The sequence below is a fragment of the Prionailurus bengalensis genome, chromosome C2 (genome assembly GCF_016509475.1).
Source record: "Prionailurus bengalensis isolate Pbe53 chromosome C2, Fcat_Pben_1.1_paternal_pri, whole genome shotgun sequence".
NCBI lineage: Eukaryota > Metazoa > Chordata > Mammalia > Carnivora > Felidae > Prionailurus > Prionailurus bengalensis.
This window is the reverse complement of record NC_057350.1, coordinates 157981916-158005224: the sequence shown is the minus strand read 5'-3', so window position 1 is coordinate 158005224 and position 23309 is coordinate 157981916. Positions and strand designations below refer to the sequence as shown.

Here is a 23309-nt window from a genome sequence, read left to right as displayed (position 1 = left end):
TCCGGAGGCTGGAGGGCTGCGATCGGGGTGCCCGCGGGGTCGGGGAGGGTCCTCTTCCGGGGCGCAGACTTCTCAGGGGATCCCACGCGGCAGAGCGGAGCGGGAGAGCTCGTGGCTCTCGGAAAGAGCCTGATCCGGTTCCGGAGGGCCAAGCCCCGCCCAGAGGCCCCACGTGCTCATACTAGCCCCGGGGGGGTGGGGGGGGGATCTCAACGTGCGGATTTTGAAGGGACACCGGCGTTCAGACGCGGGCCCGCGTGAACGTCTTCGCGAAGGCAGACTCCGGAAGGATACGCGTCCTGAGACGGTTAAGCAGCCCCAGGGCCGTCGCGCAGAAAGCGTGTTTGCGACTCGAGAGCATTTGAAAATCGTAGCATTTATCGCTGACTCGTCTTGGGGCAGAACGGAGTGCTGTGCAGAGGTCCGCGCAGGTAGGTCTTTTGCATCTGGGCAGGCGGACGTCAACGTTTCTGGAAGACCGAGGTTCTCCCTCCCAGGCTTCGTCTTCCTATCTGCCGGCTGTCCCTTCCTGTCCCTTAGCTGTTGCTAAGCACTGAGCGCATAAAGGCTGTTCCCTCGGCCGGGCCCCGGGGTCACGTTTCACTGGGAGAAGATGGAGAGCGCGGCATCAGTGACCGTGGCCGTGGCAGCCTTTCTGCCGAGAGCTGTACCTGCTCGTTTCACAACTGTGCCCAAGAGCAAGGGAAGAGCCTTCTTCGGGGGCTGCTACTCCTCATCCGTCGCTGGCGACATAAAATTCTCGTGACCGGGATCCAGATGGTGTCGTAGGAGGCAGGTCTTCAACCCTCTTCCGTGAAGATTTCTGTGTGCGCGTATCAAACGGAGGCGCTCCGGCTCGTGCAGTGTGCATTCTTTGGAGTGGCAGAGTGCAAATGCCATTTTCACCGCCGTGTTTAATCTATTTGCAGGCACTCTTAATACATTAGGGAAATAAAACTTTGATCATGATCCAAGTTCTAAATAGTTGGGTTTTTTTTTTTTTTCCTGTTCTTTTGATTTTGATTACGGTGTGTTTACTAAAAAGAAAGCAGTATTTGGGTGGTACCTGGGTGGGTCAGTCAGTTGAGCGCCCAACTCTTTCTAAAAAAAAATTTTTTTTTAATGTTTATTTACTTTCAAGAGATAGGGAAGAGCATGAGCAGGGGAGGAGCAGAGAGAGAGAAAGACACAGAATCCACAGCAGGCTCCAGGCTCTGAGCTGTCAGCACAGGGCTCGACGTGGGGCTTGACGTGGGGCTCGACCTCACCAACCGTGAGATCATGACCTGAGCCGAAGCCGGATGCTCAACCGACTGAGCCACCCAGGCGCCCTGGAAGTCCAACTCTTGATTTCGGCTTAGGTCATGATCCCAGGGGCATGGGATCAAGCCCCACGTAGGGGAGCCTTTTTGAGATTCTGTCTCTGTCTCTCTTCCCTGCGTGTATGCATTCTAAAATTAAAAAAAAAAAAGGAAAATAATATTTTCATGTTGTAGAGTGCATCAATCTCTTAAGATTTCTAAATTCTTTAGAAAATTTATAAAAGTTATAAAAGCCTCTTCCCGAGTTTCTAAAATTATTCTCCCATGTTTTCATCTAGTGTTTTATAATTTTGCTTTTTATCCTTTTAGACTTTTTTGAAGAAGAAATTCGAACCACTTGAAATTTATTTTGGCATAAGCGGGTACTTAAAGCTGATCCCCAGAGCAGTTATTGAATAATTTATTTTCTTTTACTGATTTGAGATGCCAGTATTTATTGCATAATGAATTTCCATATGCATATTGATCTGTTCTTAGATTTTTCGTTCTTTTCCTTTGCCCATTTATTCTTTCATCAATGAATACTGTTTTTAAAAATTTAGGTTTCATAAGGTTTTAATATCTTCACTTAAAATAAATTTTTTTTACTATTCTTTTTTTTAATTAAAAAAAAATTTTTTTAACGTTTATTTATTTTTGAGACAGAGAGGCAGAGAATGAACAGGGGAGGGGCAGAGAGAGAGAGGGAGACACGGAATCTGAAACAGGCTCCAGGCTCCTAGCTGTCAGCACAGAGCCCAACGTGGGGCTTGAACTCACGGACCGTGAGATCATGACCTAAGCCGAAGTCGGACGCTTAACCGACCGAGCCACCCAGGCACCCCCTTTTTTTTTTTTTTTTTACTATTCTTACTCATTTACTTTTCCACATTAATCGCAGAATCGTTTTGTCCAATTAAAAAAATTCTGTCAGGGGCACCTGGGTAGCTCAGTTGGTTGGGCGTCCCAACTTCAGCTCAGGTCATGATCTCACTGTTCCTGAGTTCAAGCCCTGCGTCAGGCTCTGGGCTGACAGTTCAGAGCTTGGAGGCTGCTTCAGATTCAGGGTCTCCCTCTCTGTGACCCTCCCCGGCTTACACTATGTCTCTTTCTCTCTCAAAAATAAACATTAAAAAAATTAAAAAAAAATTCTGTTAACATTTTTACTGGAATCACATTAAATTTACTGGTTAGCTTAAGCAGAACTACCATTATAATAGTGGACGTAGTATTTTCTTTTCACTGTACTTTTGTGTTCATTTTGAGAACTTACAATTTTTGCTCACATAGTTCTTTACATTTCCTGTTAGGTTAGTTCTGAGGTATTTTAACCTTTTTAAATCCCATTAGAAATTTAACCTTTGCTTTCATATTGTCAAACTTTTTTGTATAAAACTATTGATTTATGAAAATTCATGATGTATGCCACTATGTTATTAAACTTTTGTTTCCCATGAGATTTTCAGGTGTATGAACCATATAATCTAAAATAGTGATAATTTTAACTTCTTCTTTCCACTTTTAAATCTCTAATCTTTTTTTGATTGAATTGTGCTGTTTAGTGCTTTCAAAAACCTATTAAGTGATAATAATGAGCACTGATGTTATTTTTTTTTATAATTTTTTTTAAGTTTATTTATTTTTTAGACAGAGAGAGAGCATGAACAGGGGAGGGGCAGAGAGAGAGGGAGACACAGAATCTGAAACAGTCTCCAGGCTCTGAGCGGTCAGCACAGAGCCCGACGCGGGGCTCGAACTCACGAACTGCAAAAGCATGACTTGGGCTGAAGTCAGACGCTTAACCGACTGAGCCACCGAGGTGCCCCAAGAACACTGCTGTTCTGGTTGAAAATATGTCCACAAGTTCTTTGACATTCATCCTTCAAAAGATGGAGACAAATTCTCTTCTTGAATAGAAGCTAGATGGACTGACTTGCTTCTATGGAACAGCAATCAAGTGGAAGGGATAATGAGTGACTTTGGAGACCTCCCTTCTCTGTCTTGGTTTACTTGCTTTGGGGAGTGCCAGGTGCCATGTTTTGAAGACACTTGGTGGCCCTGTGGTCTCAAATGAGGCACAGAGACTTCTGGCCAACAAGTCAAGCAAATGAGCTTGCAAGTGGACCCTCCTGCACCTCCTGAGTTAAGCCCTCCGATAACCACAGCTCCAGCTGATATCTTGACTGTAACCTTATGAGAAACCTCAGCCAGAAAGAACGGTGCAGCCACGCTGCCCCTGAAATATACGTCGGTAGTTTTTGTTTACTGGAGTAATTATAAATTGATTCACACACACACACACAAACCCACGAAGTTTAAAAATGAATTGTATCAGAAAGGGACAAGTTGAGTACCACACAGAGAGAATACTTCAGATCCCTGCACAACTAGGGACAGGAAGCAGCAGAGAAAACTATTTAGCTGGAAACATGGGCTCCTTTTTAAGGAACTGGAGGATACCTCAGGATGGAATCAAGAATCCAGTGGATGGAGACAGGAGCCACTGAGTATTCCCAGGATGAATCACGAAGTCCTACTCAAGGAAATCCATTCTGGATTTCAGAATGTCTGTGGTCTAGTGACTGCTGTGTGCCTTCCGTTCCCCTCTCTTCCAAGAGAAATGTCTGTAGAGGCAAGTTTCTTGTGCTTCTCCCATTACTGCATGTGATGTGTGCAGTTGTGGTTGGGGCAGATCATTTTTTTATCTCACAGATTTTCATAGAGAGGAACCACTTAATTAATGCACAACCAAGGAGCCTCATCTGTTCCAGGACCTCACAGCTTCCTGAACCTTAATGTTGTAATGGGATGACAACGTTACAGGGGTCTGGGGAGGAGGTGAGTGTTTACTGCATGTGGAAAGAATGTGAAACATTGGAGGCCAGAGGGTGGATTTTGGAAGTTTTTATTTTTATTATTTTTTTAATGTTTATTTCTGAGACAGAGACAGAGCATGAGTGGGGGAGGGGCAGAGAGAGGGAGACACAGAATCGGAAGCAGGCTCCAGGCTCTGAGCTGTCAGCACAGAGCCCGACGCGGGGCTCGAACTCACAAACCGTGAGATCGTGACCTGAGCTGAAGTGGGTCACTCAACCGACTGAGCCACCCAGTCGCCCCTGGATTTTGGAAGTTTTAAAACATGGCCCCCAAATGATTGAACTCTCCTCCAATCAACCTGATTCTACCGCTGCTTCACTAATACAGCACAGAATAAAGAGTCTGTGCCAGTTTCTGATCCCAGGTTTTGTGTCAAAGAAAAAAATATTCCGTGGCAATTATTAAAAATGGTAAGGCAGACTTTACTCAGGACCATCGCAATACGTATCAGGGATCAGACCAACGCAATTTTGCGGTGGAGATTAGGGTCAACTCCCAATACAGATGGCTAAGTGGGAATTTACAGCCAAGAAGCAGGTTGGGGGGCGCTGAATGTAAAAGTTACTATGAAAAAATTACTAGGAGGTAAGGCAGGGTGGTTCTGGCAGAACTACTTGACAGGACTCTTTTGAAGGCCTGCCGGGGTCATCAGACATCACCTGGAGGATGGCGGAGGCTAAGGAACCTGATCAGACAAGGGAGGTGGAGAGTTCTCGCCAAAACTGAATTTTACAATGAAGTGCACAGATGGGACTAGGAGACGGTTTGGGTGGGAGCCTGACTTAAGTGTGTTCAAGCAAAGAATCTTTGTCACTAAGAAACCAGCAATCTCCACTTCCTTTCGAGTCACTCGCTTTTGGAACCCAACTGCCATGCTGAGAGTAACTCTAGACCACACGGAGAGGCCACTGTGTAGGCATTCCAGCAACCCCAACTGGGGTGCCAGTCGACAGCCAACATCAAGCAATTAAACACCTGAGTGTGGAAGCCCTAGAGGACTTTAGCCCCAGCCATAGGAGTACAACAGAGCAGATACCGTGAACGAGAATCATCTAGCTTACTAAGCCCAATGAACCTGCAGAAGCATGAGCGACAACCACAACACGCTTCCCGGCGGCTACCGCGACCGAAGCCCAGTTTAACTCCGGCTCGCCATTATGCTGTCGGCATTCCGCAACTGGGGGGAAGACTTCCGGAGCCCTTTTCAGGAGTGTTGATTGGCTTACATTCGTGTCGATCAAGATTTTCTGCCCAATAGGCCTTTCGGCCCCCAGGCACCACGGCACGCTCTCTCCATCTGTAGTCGGGGCAAACCCAGAGGCTACCCGGAAAGACCACGGAGGAGCAAAGAACCTCCAGGAGTGGCGTTTAGCGCGACTTCCTCCGGTGCGGTCCAATGAACTCTTTCTTTTGGGAGCCAATTCAGTCCTAGAGACCGCCCAAGAGGAAGAGCATTTTGATTGGGTGTTTAGCACAGAGACCCACGGGAGCCTCGACCAAGCGCTTGCCATTATTGTCCAGCTCGCCTGTCAATCAGCCCGCTTTCCTGGACGAGCGGAAACTGGCAGCCCTGCTGGCACCGCCTCTTCCTGGGCCGGGGGCGGGGAGGCGGCTGGCCGTAGGGTCTGCGAAGCTGCCGCGTGGGCGGGGCTGCGCCGCACGGCCTGAACAGTTTCTCGGTGGTGAAGCGCCGGGGGGTGCCCCGGAGCGCCGGGCCGTGCGGGGCGGGCCCCGGCGAGGGGCGAACGCGGGGTTGGGGGCGGGGCCGGGGCGGGGCCGGAGGAGGCGGAAGCGGCGAGAGAGCTCGGGCCGCAGCCATATAGAAGCCAGCGTCCGGGCCGGCAGAGCGGCGTCGGCGGGGTTGGCCGGGGCGGCGGGGCGCTAGAGCCTGGGCGGGCGGGCCGAGGGCCGGGGTCGAGGCCGGGGATCGGGTGACTGGCGGGCTGAGCTCCCGCCCCCGCGCAAGGCCGGGGAGTATGCGGCCGGGGGCTCCGGGGCGGGGCGGGCGGCGGCGGCTGCAGCGCTAGCGGCGCAGGGGGTGGGCGGCGGCGGCATGAGGCGCGGGGCCGGCGCCCGCGGGAGGGAGGCGCTGCCGGCGGCCCGGCCGCTCCCGCTGCAGCTGCTCGCCGGGCTCGCCGTGCCCCGCTTGCGGGGCCCCGGACGCTCTCGTCCCGGCCGCCGCCCGGGCCGCCCGTGGTGACCATCCGCCGCGCCGCCCGAGGCTTCACCCGCGCCCTCCCCCAGGGCGCGCCCGCGGAGCTCCGGCCCCATCGCCTGCTCGCGGAGGCCGCGCCGGGCGGCGGCGAGGCCGGAAGATGGCCTGGGTGCTCAAGATGGACGAGGTGATCGAGTCCGGGCTGGTGCACGACTTCGACGCCAGCCTCTCGGGCATCGGGCAGGAGCTGGGCGCCGGCGCCTACAGCATGAGGTACCTGGCGCCCTGGGCTCGGCGGGCGGAAGCCTCGGTCTCCTTGGGGGAAGGCCTGCGCGACCCTGGGCCTCTACCGGGTGCGGCTGCTCCCAGCGGTGCCCGGGCCTCCCGGTCGCGGGGTCCGGGCCCTGCCGCGTGGTCGTCGGGCCCGGGGAGCCCCGCGGGCCTCTGCCCAGATGGGTGGCAGGGGGGTGGCGGGGGGTGGGAGCGAGCCTGGCTCCGGGAAACTGCTCCTGAGGGCTTCATTTTTGCTGGAAAACTGGCTGGCTGTTAGGATGGCTTGGCTTGGTGGGGGAAGGGGCTTCCTTTCCTGGCAAGTGATTTACAAGCCGCTTGGAGCTGGAATACAGTGTACGAAATAGTAGAACTTGCACTGGGAAAATACTCTTTAAGGTTTCGGTTACCCGTTCCTATTCTGTTCTACATTGTGGTCTTTCCTGGTTGCAAATTTTAATCACGGCTGTTACAACAGTAATTATGTCATAAGCGAAAGTGGACACGGTGGGGGGGAGCGCCTTAGTTCTCTATTTTGATTGTTTCAATGTGAAGTTTTTCGTTTTGGGGACCACCCTCTTAGGCTATTTTCTTTTGAAGAAGGCTTTAAGATGCCGTGATTGCACAACAAACAATAGTTTGTTTAGTCTCTGCTGCCTGTACCAGCAGCCATTCATTTTGTTTAATTTTGAAGGTTGCAACAGTTCTGAGCTTAGTCTCTGGCCTTTATCCTGAAGAATGCCGTGGTTCTGTTTTTGTTTTCTTGAATAACTTATGTCAGTTTGGTAGCTCGCTATTTTTATTTTTAGCAGCTTTATTGAAATACAGTTGATGCACTATAAATTCACCCGATTAAAGTGTAAAATCCCGTGGCTTGGCAGCTTTTTATGAAGGCTAATTCAATGAGATTTTCTAAGTAAGTTCTTTAACGTAATGCCCGTGTCTTTGAAGAGCTGTCCAGTCTCCCAGTAGCTTTCATACACCTCCCTGCGGCTCTGGGTGAGGACCGAGGACACAACCGTCCTGAGCAAAGACTTGTGGGTCAGGGCAGGCCAGGGATGGTGGAGACTGCTCCCTGAAGAAATTCAGCTTTTGGGTCTTACACGGGAAACTTTGGGCACTAAAGGACTCTCAGAAAGGAGGAGGTGTTTCTTAGAGCGTGGAAGTGGGTGGGGGAAAGCCTTTCGTCACCAGACTCTGACCCTGATTGGGTGGGTATGTGCTCCTCTGCCTGAACTTGGCACTTCCTCTCGGCACTTGTGCAACCTGAGGGCTCTGGGTGAGGTGGCTTATTTTCGGGAACAACTGTTTCACTTGAAGAAATTGATCGATTGAAAGTCATAGGGTCATCCCGGACAGGCGTCCTGCAGACCGTGATTCCCCACTTGAAAACGTGGGCCTCAAGTGCCACGCAGCTCCTGGAGGCTAGTTAAGGCACCTGAAGGGAATGTAGCGTTTTCGGCTGAAAAGCTGCTTCTCACTTCTCAGTTACAGGAAAAGGAGAGTTTGCTGCCAAGAACTTTGCTTATTAGGGTTATTTTGAGCTTTTACTTTTTTCCTAGAGTTTTGTTTGTTTTAGTGACTCAGCCGACTAATGAACTTTTATCTATGGTTTATTCTGTGGAAAGGAAAGAAAATCATGCTATAAACCATTTCCCTGACCTTGTTCTTAAAATAATGCCTGACATCTTATAATTATTGGTCTCTTACAATACTTGCCACGGGGAAACTTTCCATTGGATGTTTTTGGTTATTGTTTCACGGTGTACCATTTCATCTAAATTCCCAGGTATCTTTGAAGGCAAATGCCAGGTTTTCAAGGAGCTTGTTTAGTTTAGTTTTGTTTTTTCATATGCAGTTGGGTCCTCAAAACTGAGGAACCCATGAGAGTACTTGCTTGCCTCTTGCAAATTCAAGGCCCTTGATTTGAGATTCAAACTTGGGCAGTTCCAAAATGGACTTTCTGTGGACTAAGTCTGAAGAAAGGTTGAGGCTGTTGCAGGCCTCCTGTGAGTGCACTGGTCCTTCCCTGGCCTGGACCTGGAGCCCTGAGGAGGCTGGGTCTCAGGGGGGCCTGGTGTCTTTTTAATGCACGTGCGCGGGCCGGCAGGCTCTTTTCCTCTGCATCAGATGGGAAGTAAGGTCGTTGCTGCCTAGCTTTCCCTTTCATCTGTTCTCCCGTAAGTTCAGGAAGTAAATTTGAGGTGCAAAAATGGAAATTCTTGGAGAACGGATTTCTTCATAAAATGGAAAGCTGCCTACAAAGTAAACTTTTCTTTCGTGTTCCAGAGTGAAGTGTGCTTCCTCTATTTGCTCTTTGGATGGTTTAAGGCATTTTTAAAGACTTTCTAAGAAATGGTTTCTGTGGATTTGGGGGAAGACGGCTTGTAAAAAAGACGGTTTCTCTCGATAGTCTGACTTAAAAATCTGTTTGCATTAGGGCCCCTGGCTGGCTCAGTCAGTAAAGCATGCAGCTCTTGATCTCGGGGTCGTGAGTTCAAGCCTCCCGTTAGGCACGGAGCCTGGGTGAAAAATAAAAATAAAAAATAAAAACCTGTGTGCGTTAAACGGCCCAGGCTAACAGTGTTGGGGGGCGTTGTGGCAATTTCTCGTATTATCTTTGCTTCTCCTTTCTTTCCAGTTGACTTGGGTTCGTTTGTTTTCTCTGCTTCTCTTCCTCCCCCTTCCCCCTCCCGCCGCGTGTGCGGCTGTGCCACGTGTGTGCGCGAGGTGTGAGCCGCTGCAGACTCTGTTGGAAACGAGGCGGCTCATGAATGTTTCCGAGAGTCTTGGCGCTGTTACATCAGGATCCTCGAGACGGGTGAAGAGATCCTAGGAACTTCTTAACCAGCCCCTCCCTTTGAAGCGGGTAACCCGGAGCCCACAGATGTTACGGGGTCACCCGCCGTCACCTGCCGGTGGCACTGCCGTTCCGGACGAGGGCCGAGGTTCCCGTCGCCGAAGGACGGAAGTCTGAATGAAGCCCCTCGGAACTTGGAATCTGGGTCATTCGTGTTTTGCGAAGTGAGGGGCAGATAACCACGCGGCCTCTAGAAAGTAACTCTTCAAAACTTCCTTGAGAGGGTCTTTGGGGCCACCTGAGTTTTGCTGACATGAAATGGAGAGTCTGTAGCAACGGAATTTTCAGGACTTAAGTAACGGGAGCTCCTTAGATCACACATAACGCATTCAGTCATCACCTCGCCCAGGGGCATTGGTCTTACCGCCGGGTAGACCGAGGAGGCCTCGGGCCCCCAGCCCTCTGACCCCGCTCGCTCGTCCAGAAGACGGCCCTGGAGGGCCTTAATCCCAGCGGGAGAAAGGATCCAAGGACGCACAGCGCAGCGGTGCCAGCAGCAAAGTTCGTGAAGGCGGAAGGACGCCGTCAGGCCGCGAGGGGCGGCGAGCCGAGGGGAGAGCGGGGCCCGCCGGGTCTCGGGCTTCCGTCGTGTTGTTAACCAGGGGCCGGAATGGTTGCCGCTCGAGGTGGGCGTTTCTCGGAGGCCGAGCCTCGATTTCCTTCTGTGGTCCGGGGTGTCCCGCCACGGCACCCTGAGCCCCAGGGAGATTTTAGTCGGGTCGGGCAGGGTAAGCAGGCTAACGAGTCACGTGAACTTGAACTTCGCCCGACTTCGGCAGCCATCTTGGCCTGGCCGGTTTGATCCGGTCGCTCGTGATTTTTGTCTTGGAGCGCCGCCAGGACCGGCCTCCGGCTGCCTCCTGGCCGGCCACGACTTCCTCTTGGCGGCCTCCAGCCGTCCTTCTAGAACCCGGCCGACTGCCTACTCTGACACTCTCACAGTTGTTTTCCAGGAAACGACGGGCCGCGTTGTTCGGTTTTGGAGGAAATTTGCCAGATACCTAGGTCTGAATAATCGTAGCTTGTTTTTCTTTCTTTCTTTCTTTCTTTCTTTTTTTTTTTTTTAATATTTATGTACTTATTTTGAGAGAGGGAGAGGGAGTGGCAGCATGAGAGGGAGGGAGGGAGAGAGATTCTCAAGCAGGCTCTGTGCTGTCAGCAGGGAGCCCGATGCGGGGCTCCGGTCCCACAACCGTGAGATCGTGACCTGGGGTGAAATCAGGAGCCGGAAGCTTAACCGACCGAGACACCCGGGCGCGCCTGTTAGTTTTCCTCTCCAGTAAAACTGATACTTTGTGAGAGAAACTGCCGGAAACTGCCGGGGCGGCCTGCAGATCAAACGGTGGCATAACAGCTCTCCTTCGGACAGCCACTAGGTGTGCAGCAGAAATCCGTGATACCCGCCCAAGAGCCGCTACGTCCTGAGATGAATGATTACTGCGCAGCGGCTACCACTGCTTTGATCTGGGTCCGGTTTGGTGCCACTGCCCCGGTTCGTGCCACGGCACCAGCAGTTCTGATCACCTTCGGCCGAGTGCAGATGTCATCGAAGGGAAAAGGGCAGATCACGCTTTGCTGTGATGCTGAAAATAACTTTGACCTTCCGAACCCCCTGAAAGAGTCTCCGTTTCCTCAGGGTTCCGTAGACCTCACCTCTGACATCGCTGCTTCGGCGCGTGCCTAGACTGCGGATGCGGGAGACAGACTTTCTTCTACAGGAAGAGCAGACCCGGTGTCGGAGCTCAGAGAAGTCGGGCAGCCTGCCGCCGCGTGGCTCGGCAGGCGGCGCGGCCGGGCCCTGACGCTCCGGAGCCGGGCTGCGGCTTCCACTTGTCGCCGTGGCACCTTTTGGCCGCCTGCCAGTTCATACGTGCGGTGGGACGCGCTCCTTCTGGACCAAGGAAGATCTGCCGGGAAGGCTGTAGATGTGTTTCTTCTCCGTCTTGTTGTATTTTGCTTCTCCCCCTCCCCCACCCCACCCTGGACCTCGGTGAATTTACTCGTTCTAATAATTCGTAGGCTCTCAGACTTTCTAGTCAGTTCTTCTAGTTATTTTTCATAATCAAGGTAACTATGAATAAACGTTTAAACGTTTAAAAAATTTTTAAACGTTTATTCATAGTTATTTTGACTTTTTTTTTTAACGTTTATTTATTTTTGAGAGGCCAAGCGTGAGCTGGGAAGGAGCAGAGAGAGGGAGACACAGAATCCGAAGCAGGCTCCAGGCTCCGAGCCGTCAGCACAGAGCCCGACGTGGGGCTCGAACCCACAAACTGTGACATGACCTGAGCCGAAGTCGGAGGCTTCACCGACTGAGCCAGCCACCCAGGCGCCCCAACAGTATTTGTAAATAGCGGTAGACTTGTTTCTTCCTGTATGGTCTTTACATTTCACATTCTTGCCTTGGTGTGTTGGCCGTGGCTTTGCTGTAGTGTTGTTTAGAACCACTAAAAACTTGATTCTTTGATCTTCTTACTGATTTTATAGAAGGTTTCCAAAGTTTCATAAATAGATGATCTTTGTTCCTAGATGAGATTGGTCCTCAATTTTATTTTCTTGTACTCCTGTTATTTTTTTAAACATCAAGACTTTTTTTTTCTTTTTTTTTTTTTTAACATCAAGGCTGTATCACTTTCAAGTGAGTTGGATAGCTTTCTCTCTTATGGGCTAAAAGTTGTATTTATGTATTTAGATATGTAGACTGTATACCCAACATGGGGCTTGAACTCACGAAGAATCTCACGCTCTACGGACCGAGTCAGCCAGGTACCCCTAGAAATTTTTTATGAGATGAGACTTAACGGTTTCTTCAAGATTTTGTAAAGCTCACCTGGAATGCAGCCTGGATTTGGTGATTTTAATTTTTTCGCACAAAGTAGATGTTTGACTGTACATGTAATTTATGCAGTGGACATAGGAATATTCAGAATTTATGAACGTTAGCCAGTTGTGGTCATTTTACTCTTCATTTAAAATTGCTTTAAGTTTTTAGATTAAAAAAAAAAAGACCTCTGTATTTGTGATTATTCCCTTTTACCTCACAGGAACTCCCCGTCTTTTCCTGCTTTTGTGACCTATGTCAGAGGTTTGTCTGTATCTTTAGTGCCTTGCATGAAACCAAATTTTGGGGAGCACCGTCAGTTGAGCATTTGAATTTTGATTCGGTTCAGGGTTTGTGGGATTGGTTCTCAGGATCGAGCCCTGCACACAGAGCCCGCTTGGGATTCTCTCTCTCCCTCTCTCCCTCTCTCTCTCTCTTTCTCTCTCTCTCTCCCTCTCTCCCTCCCTCCCTCGCTCTCTGCCCCTCCCCCACCGTCACACCTGCACCCACGTGCTTTCTCTCCCTCAAAATAAATAAACATTAAAAAAAAGCAACCAGTTTTGGTTTTGTTTTTCTTTTAGGTTGGGTTTTCTGTTTTATTTTTGTGGTTATTTTCTTCCAGGTTCTTGCTTGCTCTGGTTATTTTCCAACTTCTTTGGTTGGGTGCTTTCTCCTCCTGGTGTTTGGCTTCTAATAGATACGTTTAAGGGTGTATATGTTTATCTGTAAGTGTCTCAAGATTTGAAGGCCGCACCTTTGTCATCATTTAATTCTATTGTTTTCTTTTTTCCTATTGTAGTTCTTCATAGATCCTGGATATAGTCTTTGATTATGCATAGATGTCATGAATACTTCACCTCCATGACTTCTCTTTCTGTTGTCTTTGTGGTGGCTTTTGAGCTGACGTTCTTGATTTTGAGATGGTCAAATTGACTAATGTGTTCACTTACAGTTAGCCTTTCTCTACTGTGAGGGTCAAAGATATTTTTACAGTCTTTTCTAATGATCTGTTACTTTATAGCCTATGCCTAGGATTACAGTCTATCTGGAATAAATTTGTTTTTGTTTTTGGTATGGTATGAAGCAATGCCATTCTGTTCTAAATCAACTGTCCAGAAGTGTGGTGTTCTGTTTCCAGATTCTGCATTCTGTCCTTGTGTTCCGGGGAATACTCAACTAGACCATGCTTTGTCATAGGACTCTTGGATTTGGTTTGTTAATACTTAATTTGTTTGTTTGTTTGTATCTGTATTTATGGCTGAAATGAGCTTTTCATTTTCTTTTTAGTTCTGTTTGTAGCCAGTTTTGACTCCAAATTACTTTACACTTATAAAATGAGTTAGGAAGTATTCTCTTTCTGTTCTATTGAAGAGTTTGTGTAAGAACTGCCTTTGAAAGTCTGATAGAACTTGCCTGTAAAACCATTCCGGGGCAGGGATTTTCTTTGGGGGGAAATGTTTTAACCATGATATCAGTGTCTGTAGCATTATTTTTTAACAGCTATTTATGTCTTGAAGAAAGTTTTTGTTTCTCTTAAGATTTTATTCTCGAACTCACAACCCCAAGAGTCACATGCTCCACCAACTGAGCCAGCCAGGTGTCGTTATGTCTTGAAGAAAGTTTTGATGTTATCTTTTTTTTTTTCTTTTTTCTAAAGTTTATTTTTGAGGGAGAGAGACAGAGACACAGAATCTGATGCAGGCTTCAGCCCCAGGCTCTGAGCAGTCAGCACAGAGCCTGACACAGGGTCTGAACTCCCGAGCCGAAGTCAGATACTCAACGGACTGAGCCACCCAGGCACCCTGTGATAAGTTCTCTTTCTAGGGCATATTCATCTTATCCATATTTTCCAATATATTGGCACAAAGTTGGTAGTGATATTCTCATCTTTTTAGTTGTTATATCATTAGTTATAACTTCTTTTTTATTATACTTGTGCCTTTTTGATCTGTCTCTCCTAGACATATGTATAAGTTTTTTAGGGCATATTGGACGAGACCTTTTGTGCCCTTAGTATTTGTCAGGACTACGAGAAATTCCAGATTTTCAGGTCGCTGCTTTTCTCCTATATTTTGATCGACAGTAAGAGAGACAGAACACAAGTGGGGGAGGGGCAGAGAGAGAATGAGACATAGAATCAGAAGCAGGCTCCAGGCCCTGAGCTGTCAGCACAGACCCTGTCCCCGGGGCTCGAACTCACAAACCGTGAGATCATGACCTGAGCCAAAGTCGGACGTTCAACTGACTAAGCCACTCACGCGCCCCTGCACCCCCCCCCCCAATTCTTTACCCATCTCTGCTTTCTTACCAGTTCCTAACTTCCTTCCATGTTGCCCTCTGGAATTCTCAGTTTGTCATCAGAAAATCCCCTTAGTGGGGCACCTAGGTGGCTTTGGTTCAGGTCGTGATCTCACGGTTCGTGGGTTCGAGCCCCGCGTCAGGCTCTGTGGTGACAGCTCAGAGCCTGGAGCCTGCTTCGGATTCTGTGTCTCCTTCTCTCTCTGCCCCTCCTCTGCTTGTGCTCTGTCGCTCCCTCAAAAATGAACATTGAAAAAATTAAAAAAAAAAAATCCCCTAAGTGGTCAATGTTAATTGGTTGAATTGTGCCCCTCCCTCCCCCCCCCCCCCCAGAAGGATATATTGGAAGTCCTAGCCCACAGGACCTCAGAATGTGACCTTACTTGGAAATAAGATCTTCATAGAGGTAATCAAGTAAAAATGATGTAATCAGGGCAGGTGCCAGTATCCTTATAAAAAGGGAACATTTGGGCACAGAGGAAGACTTAAGTGAAGGCACACTGGTTGCTGCTGACCATGTGATTGGAGTGATGCGTCCACAAGCCAGGGAACACAAAAGATGTCACCAAATCCCAGAAACTGGGAGAGAGGCCCAGAGTAGAGCCCGCTCACAGCCCTCACAGGGCACCAACCACACTGACACCTTTATTGCGGACTTCTGGCCTCCAGAGCCGAGGGACACACATTTCTGTTTTAAGCCATCCGATTCTTGGTGCTTTGTTGTGACGGTCCTGGGAAACTAATGTAGTCAACTCTGTCTCTTAATGATGACTTTTCCTCTGAAGCCCTCTCAAGCGGTGGTGGTCTGTTTCCACAGCCCTAGGGAAGGACCCCCTTCCTTTCATTGCCATCTCGAACTACGCTTCCTGTCTCCTTCCTTGCAAGACCTTCCAACTTTGAATTTCATGTTACCAATTATCACCAGTCACCCAATTATTGCAGTCATTTTAGTGATTTCTGGGTCATTCCTCATTCCCCCCCCCACACCCCCCCGCCCCCCGAGAGAGAGAGGAGAGTGCGAGTGAGCAAGGGGCAGAGAGAATCCCACGAGAGGGAGAGAGCGTGGAGCCCAAAGTGGGGCTCGAACCCGGGAACCAAGAGATCGTGACCTGAGCCAAAGTTGGACACTTAACCGACTGAGCCACCCAGGCACCCTGGGTCGTTCCTCATTTTTAAAATTTTAGGTCCTGGTTCACTGTCACTATCTGACACTATTGCTGTTTTAATTTTTGGTGATTCAGAAGACACTTAAATGGGCCTTCTGGTAGCCTGACATTTCTGTTCCTTGTATCTTTCTTACAGTGGTATTATCTTTAGCTACTCAATCTTATGGTTAGACCTTGACATTTGCAACCGCGCAACCCACGTATAATCTCAAATTCAGAGTTAAGCGTTAACTACCACCTTCTACCCTCCCAGCTCATTCCTTTAGGACCCTCCTCTTGCTCTGTCATTTGGCCCGTCTACGGTCGTTGATTGGACTCAGTTCGCCTTCTTGAACACCTTTTTTTCTTCGGCCACTTTTAATTTCCATGTGCAGTTGTTGTAATTACTTCTTCCTTGTTAATATTCCGTCTCTCTTGGCCCTCTTGCTTTATTCCCCTCCCACCTTTTTTATTGTAGCAAAACTGTAACCCTGATTAAATGTGACACCTAACACACCTAAGCAGCTGAATGTGGTCTAGAAAAGCAGTGAATGGGTCTTACTTGAAGTTCACAGCCTCGGCATTCAAGTGCATCCTTTTGCCACAGCTGCGACTGTGCTGCTCCCACGGTGGCCTCATCCTCTGCTCCCCACCCCTAGCACTTGATGATTCCAGGACACTCCAGGACCCCTCCTCATCTCTCCCACCTCTTCTCCCCGTTCCCGCTTTCCAGTGATTGATTCCCTTTTTCTTTAAACACAATATCTTTATTTTTTTTAATTTTATTTATTTATTTATTTAGACCCAAGTTAGTTAGCATATAGTGGAATAATGATTTCAGGAAGATTCCAGTGATTCATCCCCCATGTATAACACCCAGTGCTCATCCCAACAAGTGTCTTCCTTAGTGCCCCTTACCCATGTAGCCCACCCCCCACCCCAACCCCTCCAGCAACCCTCAGTTTGTTCTCTGTATTTAAGAGTCTCTTCCATTTTGTCCCCCTCCTTGTTTTTATATTTTTGGTTCCCTTCCCCTATGTTCCTCTGTTTCGTGTCTTAAAGTCCTCATATGAGTGAAGTCATATGCTATTTGTCTTTTCTCTAATTTCACTTAGCATAAAGCCCTCCAGTTCCATCCACGTAGTTGCAGATGGCAAGATTCCATTCTTTTTGATTGCTGAGTAATACTCTATTGTGTATATGTACCACATCTTATCCTGCTTTGGTTATTTGGGCTTCCTGAATCAGTCAATTGGTATATTTCATCAGTTCTGGAATTGCTCAGCCTTTAGGTCAAATACTGCCTCTGTGATATGTTTTCCTCTTCTGGGAATTCAATTCAGTGTAAAATTGTCTCACCTTGTCCTTTGTTTCTTAATGTCTCTTTGCGTTTTCCATAACTTCTTTTTACCTATATATTTCTGTTTGAGCTGCTGCTGTTAAAGCTAAGTTCTTAATTTTATCAATTTTATTTTCCAGTTTTAGAAGTTCTGTTTGTTCCTTTTTATTTTACTGTCCCTTAAAATTTTCTCTTCCTTGCAGATCATTTGGGCTTGTCATTTATTTACATTTTCTTAAATTTATTTTGAGAGAGTGTGTGTGAGTGAGCAGGGGAGGGACACGGAGATGGAGAGAGAGAGAGAGAGAGAGAGAGAGAGAGAATATATATATCCCAAGCAGGTTCGATTTCACAAATGGTGAGATCATGACCTGAGTGGAAACCAAGAGCCAGTCGCTCAACCAAGTGAGCCACCTAGGTGTCCCTGGGCTTGCCTTTTGTATTTCTTTATACAGAGTAAGCATAATTTTATAGTATAGGTCCAATAATTCCAGCATCTGAATTCTTTGGGGGTATCAGTCTGTGTCCAGTTAGGAAAATAGAAACCATTTAGATGTTTCAAGCAGAGAAAGATGTAGTGAAGTATTTGCAAAGGTGCTGGAACAGTTTGGGGAGGAGGGCTTGTTACCTGGTTGTGCCTGGGGGCATGGCCGCCGTGGCCTAGAAATTTCCTGTAGCCACCCTCTGTGCGCTTGCCCGCCTCTGTCTTTTCCTACTCCCTTTTCATTTCCCACCAGTGCTTCCCTTTGGGATGACTTAGCAAGACTCCAGCTGGCAAGAAGTCTTGTATATGTAGTTTCAGACCTCGAACCCCTCTGCAACAGAGGCGGAAAAGAGCTGAATACCAACAGACAGATCTGGAACTGGGTGTATGCCATCTGTTGTTTTTGCTGTTGGTTCTTGCTCCCAGAGTCTTGTTTGTCTTTGTGTGCCTGGTTATTTTTGGGTACTGGCATTTCAAAATTACTTGTAATAATTTGAAGCCTTGAGACTTTTCATTTGCTTGTCTGATCCCTGGGAGCTCTACCTGTCTGGGATGTGGGATTACAAAAAAAACAGTTGACTCCTGGGACTTTCTTTCCTAAGGTTCGGCTTAGTCGACATGAGGATCTTAAATTACCTAGATACCTGTTTTTTTCATTTTAATAATGATTGATTATTAGGGGTGCCGTTGGTTCATTGATGCAACAGGCATTTGAGGCTCTAAATGTTGGGGTGAGTCAGTGAAGTGAAACAAATTTGGGAGATGGTTGTATACTTAGGGGTGGCACGAACTTAAGTCCTGTGTACTGTGGGAAGGTGATAAGCTCTGTGGGAAGAACAGGACAAAGGGAGTTGGGAACACGGATGGGCGGACTGCAGTTGGCAGGCTGTCGCCGTGAAGGTGACATTTAAATGAAGTGAAGTAGATGGACATCAGCAGAAGAGTGGCTCCAAACCCAGCACCAGTACAGATGCCTTGAAAGAGGCAGGGTGGGAGGCTGGTGTGGGGGCCAGGGGCGGTGAGGACAAGTGGAAGAGGGAAGAAGAGCAGAGTGGGGCCTTGCCGGGACCCTCGTTCAAATGAATGGGGATTTCAATAGCAATATGTATATGCTCATCTACCATGGAACAGTCATGATTGTTTTTCATGAAGAGAGTTGCTCTAAGTCTTAAAGCACCGTTTTCAGCCTCCTGAAAAGTTTCTATATCTGCCGCAAAGTTTTAGATCTGTGCCCCTCGGGTGACCCTCAGGTTGCAGTGTTGAGAAGAACTCTAGAGGATTGAGGACCAGTGCTGACGGTGTGCTTCTCAGTTATACTTAAGTGCTTAGGAGCGTGTTGGCAATTCCCAGGTGCGAAGAGGGCTAGTGGGTAATTAGTCTCTGAATAATCAGTCTGGTGCTTTACTAGAGTGTGTGCGGGGAGGAGCGAACGCAGTGCAGCCTTTCTCTCCCATCTCATTTATTTACACTTTTGGTTTTAAATTGAATTTAATTAAAATGGACTAGCCAAATATCTGAGTATGTTAACAGCCTTGGGGGGGGGGGGAGCAATTCAGACAAGCCCTTGCTAGTGGTGTTGATAAAGTAGTTATTCATTTGGGTATTTTGTTATTACTTTACTTTTTTATGGAGGAAGGAACATAGAGACATTATCAAGATACAGGTGTACAGAACAGCGATTTATCTCCAAAGCAAATACCTATAATTCATACATTAATGGTGGGAATGTAAAATTGTGTATCCTCTTTGCAAAGCCCTTTGGTAGTTCCTTAGAAAGTTAAACAGAGTAACCATATAACCTGGCAATTCTCCTAGGTTTACACTAGCAGCAGCAGCCCTGATGCCCCAGGGTGGGTAAACAGACTGATCCGCCTGTTAGATCCGTCTAATTGAAGGGAGTATCATTCATCCCTAAATGGGAATGCTACAACAGCGGGACCTTGAAAACCTCAAGTAAAAGAAGCCAGTCTCAAAAGGCCATGGGATTCTCTTTGCATTAAATGTTGAGAATAGGCAAGTGCATGGGCACCTGGCTGGCTCAGTAGGTTGAGTGTCCGACTTCAGGCTCAGGTCGTGATCTCGTGGTTCATGAGTTCGAGCCCCACGTCGGGCTCTGTGCTGACAGCTCAGAGCCTGGAGCCTGCTTCGGATTCTGGGTCTCCCTGTCTCTGCCCCCCTTCCCTGCCCACACTCCATGTGTGTGTGTCTATCTCTTTCAAAAATAAATAAACATTAAAAAAAAAAAAAGAATAGGCAAGTGCATAGAGACACAGTAGGTCACTGCCAGGACTAGGGTTAGGGTCGGGCAATAGGGCTGGGGAGTGACTGCTAACGGGCATGAGATTTCTTTTTGGGGGATGAAAATGTTCTGGGATTAGATAGGATAACTGCACAACTCTATTAATATGCCAGAACCCACTGAATGATTAAAAGGGTGAGTTTTTATGGAATGTAAGTTATATCTCTGCTGTTTTTTAAAAAAGCAAAGCAAACACATCCATGTGTTTGGGTTAACAGAGAAGAATATAGGCAGTGCCCCAGAAGGCCCCCCCCCCACATCCCCCCAGCCGGTGCGCCAAGTTATCCTTGGGGAGATAGCAGCTGCTTCTGCAGCAACTGTCTGCTTCTCAGAAGAAGCCACTGTTTCAGACGAAGCCTGAAGCTTTATGCCCAGCATTTGCCAGGCCTAGCGGGGCACTTTTTGTAAAGTACCGTCTTAATCAGACGCTTCTTTGTGATTTTTATGGTGCCAGTGTGACCTACCTTTCAAAACAGGTAGCTATGCACTTGCTCTTTTTTTTTCATAGAAATAATATGGAGTTCAAGGTTTTTAAAGAGTTTTTTGAAGTAGCATACGTATTGTTAGATCTCTTGCTTAATCAGCATGGACTTTATTAACTATTAAATACTTCTCATTTTATCTGCCTAATCATAGCTGCTCTCCCACTCTCCCCCCCCCCCCGCCCCACCCCACGCTGGAGAGATGGGTTATTAATACTATCTTTTGGGGGAGCCAGATTAACATTAATATTTCTCCCATTCTACATGATGTTTCTGGGCTTAAATTTTATTTTATTTATTTTTTTATAAAAGTTTATTTATTTTTTTAAGTAGCGCCTGGACCTCACGCGGGGCTTAGACTCCTATAACCCCAAGATCAGAAGTTGCATGTTCCACCAACTGACCCAGTCGGGTGCCCTTGAACTTAAAGTTTTAAAAGAAGCTACCCCTACATGTTTTTATATGCTTTCCAGTATTTTAAACTCAAACTCAGGTCAATGTTGATTCCTTTGCCTTTCAGCGATGTCTTGGCATTGCCCATTTTTAAGCAGGAAGATTCCAGCCTTCCGTTGGATGGTGAGACTAAACACCCACCCTTTCAGTATGTGATGTGCGCCGCCACCTCGCCAGCCGTCAAACTGCACGACGAGACGCTCACTTACTTGAACCAAGGTTGGTATGGCTGGATCGTGTTTTGCCGAAGAACTTCGATGTATCCACGGCGGCACTGCAGCCTAGTCTGCCGGTAACAGCTTGCGATTCGATTATGTTTCTTAAGTTCGACAGCTTCGGTTAACAGAAATTGTAGGCATTTTACTGTGAGCCAACGAGGTAAAAGTTTGTGGAAGCCGATTTGCATCAATAAGGTCTGTGGAACAAGATTTATTACAGGGTTTTTCAGACCAAATCCAGAGGAGGAGCAAGTAGAAAAGGATGTCAGTTATTTTTAGGAACCCTGGTTTCAATATGGAACTTGAGAAGGAATCAGAAATCCAGCTAGCAAGGAACCTGGGTCTCGGGCCTGAAGCAGGTTTGTGCTGAAAATAGACAAGCTGCACCAGGATGGGGTCTGTGGCTAAAAGAAACCGTGTCAAGTTTTGTCCACCCGTATCTTGTCTGCACTTGATGAGAATATTATGTTTTGGTGATATGAAAGTGAGAGCTGGCAGAGTGGAAAACGGATGTGGGTGTAGAATTTGCTTTTGGAAATTATAAGGGATTTTTTCTGAGTACCTTTAGCAGTCTGGGCACGGGCCGATGTGACTGACCAAATTAAACAAAAGTACTTTGTTACACAGCTATTCATTTGTTGGATATACGTACTGAAAGCATGTTGCTCCTTCAGTTTTCTTTTAAATCTAAAGTTTCCTTTTTTTTTTTTTTTTTTTTTTTTAAAGTTTATTTTTGAGAGCCAGAGAGTGAGCAAGGGAGGGCGGGGGTCAGGGGAGGCGGGAGAGAGAGAGAATCAATCCCAAGCAGGCTCCGCGCTGACAGTGCAGTGGGGCCCAGACTCACGAGCCGTGAGATCATGACCTGTGCCGAAATCAAGAGTTGGGTGCCTAACCAACTGAGCCACCCAGGCACCCCTGAACTTTTATTCTTGTAAAAACAGTAGTACATACTCTCATTGTAGAAGGATTGGGAAATACCTCAAGAGATAAAGATGAAAATTGACTGTAGCTGCATCCCACCGACAATACGTTTTAGTATTTTAAATGTTATTTTAGGTGTATTTTCTTGTGTATGTTTCAACAAAATTGGAATTAACACCTGTTCGCTTAAGATATATTGTGATTGTTTTTCCATCATTAAATAGGATCTTTAATTCCTTGAACTGTGAGCTGTAGATTTTAGATTATTATGAAATAATAGTATTCTGAAATATGGAAGAATAACTTATGCTAGCCTTTCATTTGATCTATCAATTCAGGATCCATGAGGTTTTACAACCCAGGTTATTCTTCCATAGCACCCATAGCAGTACCCTAACTTTGGTGTTAATATTGTTTGGGTAGGCCTTCTGTTGTTTGAGACTTAAGTGTCATATTTGAAAGAACCTTAAGTGTATACGGTAACCTGTTTTAGATATAAAAAAATATCAGAAGAAACTATGTAGGGGCGTGGATATCCGCTGTAGCTTTATTTCTAATGACAAGGGAGTCACGTGCATTTCTCTTACTTGGGGAGTAGTTGAGTAAGTTCTGTTGCGTGCATACCATGGGATGATCGAGTACACACAGACCCCTGTTTAAAGGAATGTGTTGGATGTGTCTGTCTTTTGGCCTGGGGAAACATCCATAATTTTTATCACTGTTACTATTAAACTGGGAAAAGATCTCTCATGTTGATAAAAGTTGCCAGCCACCATCTATAGTAATGATGTATTAGACTGACGTTTGCTGAGTGTTCACAATGTGTGAAGCATTGTACTAAGTACTATGTGTGTGTTATTTAGTTCCCCAATAACTCCCGAAGTTGTATTAATCCATTTTAGGAGTGCCTGACTCCTGTCCGTAGAACAGGAGACTCTTGATCTTGGGGTCATGAGTTCAAGCTCCCTGTTGGGCATAGAGCTTACTTAAAAAATGCATTTTACAGATTCGTAAGACAAGGTGAGAACAGTTGATTAAATTGAATTAATGGATATGATGCACTTACAAGCTAGCCAACACATAGGAAGTCCAATATGACCTTTATTGCTGTTCCTGTCACTTACAACTAAGTAGCTTTAATGGTTTCTGATCACACTGGAAACCAACTATTTAGACCTTGGTTGACGTGTTAGTTTCCTGTTGCAGCTGGATGAGCAGTTTTTGCAAATTGCTAGAACCCGGCCTGGTGCTAGATACCTGTTCTGTGACTCGGGAAGTTTGCCAGGTTTGTTGAAAGTGTATTATCGCAATCTTTTAAATAAGCCAGTCAGAGGGGCGCCTGGGTGGCGCAGTCAGTTAAGCGTCCGACTTCAGCCAGGTCACGAT

At 47.2% G+C, this 23309-nt stretch overlaps 1 protein-coding gene across 2 annotated transcripts in view; it reads left to right on the top strand.

Moving 5' to 3' along the window:
* The first annotated feature begins 6233 nt into the window (after positions 1 to 6233).
* Positions 6234 to 23309, top strand: part of UBP1 (upstream binding protein 1) — a 51204-nt gene continuing 34128 nt past the window's right edge. Inside the window, exons 1-2 of one of the 2 annotated variants that reach the window (XM_043595861.1) lie at positions 6234 to 6606; positions 20852 to 21003. In XM_043595861.1, the coding sequence (XP_043451796.1) occupies positions 6494 to 6606; positions 20852 to 21003 (265 nt within the window). In that variant the 5' untranslated portion in view covers positions 6234 to 6493. The remainder of the gene's footprint in view (positions 6607 to 20851; positions 21004 to 23309) is intronic. The other variant, XM_043595859.1, reaches the window with a different exon arrangement.